The 8,280-nt window shown below is 38.6% G+C and overlaps 1 protein-coding gene across 4 annotated transcripts in view; it reads left to right on the top strand.

Moving 5' to 3' along the window:
• The window catches only part of LOC107757365 (bromodomain-containing protein 4-like), a 72,161-nt gene that overhangs the window by 41,394 nt on the left and 22,487 nt on the right, over nucleotides 1-8,280 (top strand). For all 4 annotated transcript variants that reach the window (XM_016574813.1, XM_016574812.1, XM_016574810.1 and 1 more), the window contains one exon: nucleotides 5,399-5,768. In XM_016574813.1, the coding sequence (XP_016430299.1) occupies nucleotides 5,529-5,768 (240 nt within the window). In that variant the 5' untranslated portion in view covers nucleotides 5,399-5,528. The remainder of the gene's footprint in view (nucleotides 1-5,398; nucleotides 5,769-8,280) is intronic.

Here is an 8,280-nt window from a genome sequence, read left to right as displayed (position 1 = left end):
GGCATAATTAAGTGTGAAAATAACCGAAGGATATACAGTCAAACCAAAAATTATTCAGAGAACAGATATAATTTTTTTTATTTTTTTACTAGTGGGTGTAGGACACTATAGTTCATTTATGTAAAGTGAGGATAGCAAAATAAAGTAAACTGTGACAAATTATACTCAAATTCTTCATACAGTGGACTACCAGTAAAACTGATACAAATTTAGGATCAAAAATTATTCGGACCGAGTCTAGAAAAAAAATTGAAGTTCAGGTTTGCATGAAGCAATTACATACCTTTCTATCAAAGTTATTTGACATTATCAAGGTGAATTTGTTCTGACACAGTTTAATTCTTGAGTTCTTGTCATATTTTATTACCATTTTCTAAACTATAGCGAATAAACTGTGATAATGTGAGAAATGTTGAAGGTTTCTGAATAAATGTTGGTTTGACTATCTATTTGATAAATGGAAGTTAACCAACTAAGATTCTCACCAAGTCTGCATTTATTTGATCAAAAATACAGTAAAAACAGGAATATTGTGAAAATAGTATTACAATTTCACATAACTGTTTTCTATTTGAATATTTTGTAAAATGTCATTTGTTCCTGTGATGGTAAAGCTGAATTTTCAGCATCATTACTCCTGTCTTCAGTGTCACGTGATCCTTCAGAAATCATTCTATTGAGCTAATTTGCTGTGATAAATTTTCTTCAGGACTCTCTGGTGAACAGAAAGTTCAAAAGAATAGCATTTTAAAATAATTGTATAAGTGTAGTGTAATTAGGTCAACTTTGTGTGACGTGTAATCGTCTGCATGAGTTCTAACTTGATTTTTAGGGAGGCCCTGAGTGTTTCCCTCGAGCGGCGTATGAGTGAGCATTTACTGGTAACAGACGGTTTGGCATTCTTTCCTGACTATTCACGCTGGCAGATCATCAGTTCCCTCTTTCTGAGTCTGAGCTCTAGGGTTGATACAGTGGTCATGTGATCTACCCACTGTTTCTCTCGTCACTAGGTGAGTCATCAGGAATGCTGTTAATCAGACATAAACAACTGCTAGGAAAAGAAGTGAAATGTGTGGCAGCCTGAATGTGTCGTGTCAGAGGACCTGCGGGGTAATTCAGCTCAGTCCCAGCCCACCCCGTTTTGATTGCATTTCCTCTATAGTTGGGGTATTTTTAGCTCAGCGCTTTTGTGTGTGTGCTTGTGGCCTTGGGCTGAAGATTATTCTTGTGCTCTTTGTGTACCGACTTGGGCATGATGTCCCCCATTACAGAGCTGATTGGAGCAGTGAAGTTAACTCTGAGCTAGGGCTGGACAATAATTCAATATCAATATGTATCGCGATATAATTTTTTTCAATAACGGTGATATGATTTTTAAACACATTTCCGATATTTCGATATACATTACCAGTGTTTCCCATACATTGATTTATTTGTGCCGTTTGACTTCGTTGAATAAACATGAGCACTGCACGTTTCAAAATCATAACACGGATTTCGACCGAAATTAAGAAATATATCGTGATATCAATTTTGGCCATATCGTCCAGCCCTACTCTGAGCTGAACTCCCACATCCTGTGCTCTCCAGAGATCCACAGCATGAAGAAAGGAGGATGCTGGTCAACCCGCAGACCCTCACAGCAGCTACAGGCTCTGCCAGACGCAAAATAAATATTTACCCTCAAACACACTTTTAAGAACACTTTCTCACACGCATCCTGTTCTGAAGTTATACAGTCACAGACTGTTGGCCAGTCCAGTTAACTCCACTGCAGATGAGACTAGTAGCATCTTGTAAACGATTAGCGTCCCTGATTGCTACTGAGTGTCCTGAGTTTTGACAGGTCTGCATTGGATAATAGAACCCCCCTAGTTTACTGAAAGTACAAACTATTATTTATATTCCGTTTGTTCTACGCTCAGATTGTATGTTTATTTCATACCGGCAAACTTGTCACCTTTTGTTGAATATTGCTGTTCTGTAGTTTAAATGTGCCTTTCATGCAATTTAAGAATTTTCTGCAACTATTTCAGCTGCTGATCCCAACAGATTTTTAGAAGAAAAATGAGCTATTTTCCTCCAACTGCACACTATAGATTACTTTACTTTTCTAGTCTTTGTTGAGTACTTGTAATAGTAGTAGTAGTAGTACTACAAGTAGCTCTCAAGTATGACAAAGATAAGGACATTTCTGTTTATACTATTTATTGTATTTCTTTCTCTAAATATTCACAAAAACATTGTGATTACTTTTTATAAATTCATTTGTTAATTGTTTCCAAACAACAATTCAGTGGTTCAGTTCTTTTTCATCAGTGAAATGTCTTTAGTTTTAGTATATACAGTATATATACAGTATATATATATATATATATATATACAACAGTAAATGAACATACTTTTCATAAGGCCAACAATTCACTAAAAATGTTTTTTTTTATTGGTCTTATGAAGTATTCTAATTTGTTGAGAGTGAATTGGTGGGTTTTTGTTAAATGTGAGCCAAAATCATCACAATTAAAAGAACCAAAGACTTAAACTACTTCAGTCTGTGTGCATTGCATTTATTTAATACACAAGTTTCACAATTTGAGTTGAATTACTGAAATGAACTTTTCCACGACATTCTAATTTATTGAGATGCACCTGTATTCATTCATATAGTGCGTGTATGTAGGAAATGGCTTATGCTCTGCTTTATGTGAACTGCTGCATTTCATTGTGGACTTATTTTTATTCATTTGGAAGATGCTTTTATCCCAGACATCATTTATTCTTTTTCATTAGCTTGTGTTTCCCCTTTGAACTAGTTTCTCTACTAGTTGAGCTGAAGTATTGCTCTGCCAAATTAATCACATTTTATTTGTACTCGCATTATCAGTCAAAGGGTGTGCGCCATGAAACAAGTATGGCAAATTTGTATAAATAGTTTTTAAAACCATTTTGTGTGTAAACTGTTGCATGGAATTTTATGAACAACTTTGAGTATGTTCTGCTCAGGTTTTGTGATTGAAACCCACTGAATGGCCTAATATCATGATTGAATGCTGTAACAAGAAGCTAAAAGAGAAGTCAAATGAAGTGTGTCAGTGAGAGATGTGCCTGGCTTTTCTGTGGGCCCGGTGCAGGACACTTGGCAGCTGCTGTGCTGTAAAATCATTATAACACTACTGTTTTTATTACAGCCAAAGCTTGTGTACATTAAACGACAGAACACAAGCTCACTTCCTTTTTATTCTCTGACCTGCAGCAGTAAATACCCCTAATTTGCCTACAGAAAAGCACACTGGAGGACTCTTTGACAGAAACTGGATTCATTTTGCTTCATACTGTTGTAGCAAATTCAGATTAACAACTTGTTATTCAGATTATGCTAGGTGAATTTTGTGTTGTTTTTTTCCCTCTCAGTCATTCTTAATTCATGAATGGCAGTCACTGTGGACTCATCCCGACTGAATGCATTCTGGTGTATCATGTTTTATGAAGCCTTGACAGGAGACTGGGGGACTGTGCCAATGAGTCGCTACAGCACTTGTGTGACTGTGAGATACATGCTGCCGGGGAGTAGAAGTCTGTCCGCACACTTCATCAGATGTCACAACACGTTCCTCTGATCCTGTTTTCTAATTTCTTTATGCATAGAGACATCCAGTTCACTCTAAATGTTCCCATTCTGATTATTTACTACTGTCTAAACTTTAAGCATTTCTCAGTTGAGTCATCCAAGTATCTCGGTAGTAGTGCTGCATTACTGTTGTTTACAGGTTTCTCTTGAAAACCTGTGAGCTTGTAGAAAAATTAAATCGAAGGCTCTAGACAGCAGTATGAGGTGACATGAGGTTTCATTAGCAGGAAGTGTAAGTGTGGGGATTGCCAGATTACCCAGGCAGCGGTAGTAGTGGTGGGGGTGTGATGACTAGAGAGACTAAGACATTTGGGCCCTCCTTTGGTATCAATTACCAGGCTGACCTTTAACATGCTTCAATCGAAAAACAACTGGCTGAGGAACAAGAATTGATTGTGGAGGTGCAGGATGGTCTGCAGCAGCGAATGCGATTTGTCTGCTGAGCTCCACACACCGACTGTACTCTCCCACATTACTCTGTGATGGGGCTTAATTTGGAGGTGAGGTCACCTGGTCACATCGTGTTGATGAGCTGACACTACTGTGTGCTCGCACTCTCTCTTCTCCTCTTCCTCTCTCTCTCTCTGTTTTTCCCTTACTCAAGCACAATTATCTGATCATCTTACCAAAGCAAACTGCCAGTCATTGGCCAGCCCTTAGTAAGCCATAGGGCTTGTTTTCAATAAGCATACTTTTCTGTAATGAAAACCACCTAATGCAAATTTGAAAGCTGTATGGCTTTAAGTTCTAAAGCAAAAGATTGTTTTCTTCCGTTTGTCAATTTCAGTAGTCGATACCAGTGCCAGATAACTTTTGCTGTCATCACTAGATTTTCAAATCAGAAGTGTTGTTGAAAATGTGATCTTCAAGTATTATTTAATGAAGTAAACATTGCATTTTTCATGGAATTTAAGTAACCGGTTACTAATAGAATTGTTTGTTGCACTAACATTTTTATTTTAAAAAATATTAAAGAAACATGACAAATGAGAGAACAGATAAGCATAATAGTTTTTAGGTATCAGCAGAATCAACTATTCAGGTTTCAACGTTAAAGTCAGCATGAAATAAAAATTCACCCTATATAGTTTCTATAAATTCATGTTATTGATCTATTTTGAGTGAATTTATCTATGCATTTTTTTTTTTACCTCGTAATTTGAAGTAATAACTTGATCTTCCAGTGAAGTGACAGTCTTCTCTCTGATAACACATGCCGGACTTCTCCAATCATTTAGTTGGCTTAAACTCTGCCCCTTTCTTACAATCGACTGCAAGCTCTCATTCACATCTGCCTCCATCCAGTTAACAACCTATGCACAGAACCATGCAAGTCCCCACCCTACATTGTTTTTCTTTTTCAATGGTCCATTTCACTCCGATGCACTTCACAATATGGAAGAAAAAATTGCTAGTATCCATGTCAGTAATTAAATGTAAAAAAAAAAAAATGCTAAGCTTGTCCCACAGCTGGCCTGACGGCACCTACTTGGACGTGTTACAGAGTAATAACAGCTGTCCAAAACCCAGTATGAGACTTGCAGACTATGTAAATGATTCAGACCGCATCGGAGGATAATTAGAGAATCTATGGGCAATTACTTAAGCAAACATGAACCATTTGAATAATGCTGTTTTGGGGGGCAGAGAGGATGTGTGCTGGTAGTTAAGTATAATTGAGATGATAGTGATGATTACAGTGATGGATCTGATGCAGATGGCATAGATGCAAATTAAAGAGCTAATGACTGTGATTTGCTTCCTTCACAGAGAGCCCAGCGAGGAGTGCAATGGAATTAGCGGTGCTCTCCCTGTGGAGCCCGCGCCTGGCTCGAGACTGAACGAGTGGTGTCCTGCCCCACCCCCTCTCGCCCCTCTGCCCGCGATCCACCCCACCAGTATGGGGGACGGCCTGGACGCATTGCAGATGTCGGGGAGCAGCAGCAGTCAGGGGCAGCCCTTGTCCCAGGCCCCTGGCATCTTCAACCCCTGCCCCCCAGAAACCAATAACCCTTCCCGGCCCAAGCGCCAGACCAACCAGCTGCAGTACCTGCTGAAGGGGGTGCTGAAGACTCTTTGGAAGCACCAGTTCGCTTGGCCTTTCCATTCTCCTGTTGACGCCATTAAGCTGAATCTGCCTGTGAGTGAACTAACTGTCCATTTACAGTCCTGTTATGTCTGATGAGCAGATCCTGTCAGACAGCGTAGCTGCACTTACTTTTACTGCAATTGTTTTGCCACTGAAATGGTGCTAGAAGATCATCTGTTTGATGATGTACTATTTGGTCTTTGAACTGCCCTGCATTTACAGTAGGGATGTGAACCTACACTGGTCTCACGGTTCAGTTCGATTACGATTATCATGTCATCGATTCGGTTCAATTCGATATCACGATGCATTGACGATGCACTGCATCCTCAATTTTCAATTGTAATTCACATGTATAGCCTACAATTTTGTCAATAAATACAAGCAGTCAGATATATGAACTGAACCTTTAATTTTACCTGCTCAAAGAAAACATGCTTCTTGAATGTATAATTTTTGTCTGAGCTGGGTCCACCTTGGCACTGACAGGCGTTAACAGCTCAGGGTGAAAACGGCTGACGTGGTTTGTCAAGTTAGTGGTATTACCATAGATATATATACGTAGATGCCTCATTAGCGACTGTTTCTATGGGATACGCGATACGTAATGCAATACGTAAGCCATCTGCCATTTTTGGAACGGTCTGCAAACCCTCGAGAGCAAGTTGACTGTGTGCGTCTACAGCAGCAAGTTATATGCATGTATATCTTTGAATATTCATTGATTATTATGGTGAATGACGTCAAGTTGACCATTCCAAAATGGCAGACGCGTCAAGGTATCTGGAGCGGTCGAACAGGGCATCTATACATATCTATGGGTATTACCCCCTGCATATTTTATTTGTGCGTGACATGATTTACACACAGCGGGTGTCTTCTCCAGGTCGTGCTTACCAGGTTGTGCATAAAAGCCGAAATGTGCCAAGATGTCGGCTTTTAAAGTAGTTGGAGCATTTTTAATTACTCACTCTCGTCTCGCCTCCCTCCGCCATTGTATGCTACCTCGACAAAGCACGCATGCGACAAATGACATCAGAAAAGCGTCAGTACGTTATAATCGGTTATGGTCTATTACTGAACCGATACCGAATCGTCCTCGTCTGCATCGCGATGCATCGTAGAAACGATTAATTTCGACACCCCTAATTTACAGAATATGTTACTTCATAACCTGCTCGCAAACAAACCACATCAGTAAATACACTTACATCAAGCAGTGACTGCAGGTTTTTTGCAAAGCCTGACATATAAAAGAATAATCAAAAGAATCTATCTTTTTAATGGAACAATTTGTCATCTTTGACTTTAGACAAAATATATATAAAAAAAGTTTTGCATGTTTTCTTTTTTTTGTCACTTTATATCTCCCAATAATTTGTCTTAGTGAGATTATTTTGAATTCTTAGTTTTATGACCAAAGCACTGTAGTTTTATTATGGGGTGCAAAACATACAGTATAATGCAATGCAATCATGATTGAGAGATGAACAAATAAATATTCCCCAAAAGCCTGATGAATCATATTTGGTACTCACTTTCTAACATGATTTTTAAATTTTTTTTAAACGATGTATGGATAATCAAGTAAACCTAAATTGCTTCAGTCCAGCAAATGTTCTTTTATTAAATATTACTAACAATATAACAGTTATTTTTTAAGTTCACTTTATGAAAATTTGTAAAGATTTCACAACAAAAAGACCCCACAGTACCACAGCCTGAAGGTGAACATTTTTAGGCCTTTTACTTGCTAAAAATACGATAGGGTAGGCTTTACTGAATTAATCTATCTGTCTTAGTACACATAACACAATATGTATTCGAATGATTGATATTTACTGGTGCAATACATTGGTTGTTGGCATTGCCCAAACTGCAAGCGTGGTCATATTTAGCATAATTTAAAAAACACGTGTGTGTGTATACTTTATGGATCTACCGAAGATTATACTTTCAGAGCGTGTGCACAACACCGAGGACAATTGTAGTCTGATTATTGTGTATACATGCTGAAGTTTTATCCAAAGCGACTTAATGTAGAGGAGCATACACAATTCGTCACTGAGCCAACAGTATTCGCAGTGTACATGCATTCTAGTTTTGTTTGCCATTAGATTTACCAGAACGAGTGTCTGTGTTTTGAAAACTTGAAGTCATTTTCCCGCCCTCTGTCCTCTGACGTTAGCAGTTCCTAATTAAAGACCAGCAGGTTGTTGTGGCTGTTGCAGAGCCTGTTTCTCTTGGCTCAGAGCTGTCTTTCCTGTGATGGGGAATTATAGATGCACGATATTATCGAACCGATATCGGAACCGGCCGATAATGGCTTTGAATGTACAGTCGTGGTCAGAATTTTTTAGTTACATCTGACCATAGAAGCCAGTCCCATTTGAAGTTCAGAAACAATTTGAAGAATTGGGGATTGTTTTTGGATGAGAGCATTTTCTTTTCTTGATCTTTTCTTGAAACCCTCCCAAACAACATGTGGTGTAGGTGCCGTTTGATTTTTTTTTTAAGGTTTTCTGACCCTGAGACTCAACTATTTTCTGCAATTCTCCAGCTG

Source organism: Sinocyclocheilus rhinocerous, unplaced genomic scaffold (genome assembly GCF_001515625.1).
Source record: "Sinocyclocheilus rhinocerous isolate Xijiao unplaced genomic scaffold, SAMN03320098_v1.1 scaffold383, whole genome shotgun sequence".
NCBI lineage: Eukaryota > Metazoa > Chordata > Actinopteri > Cypriniformes > Cyprinidae > Sinocyclocheilus > Sinocyclocheilus rhinocerous.
This window is presented reverse-complemented; position numbering and strand designations above follow the sequence as displayed.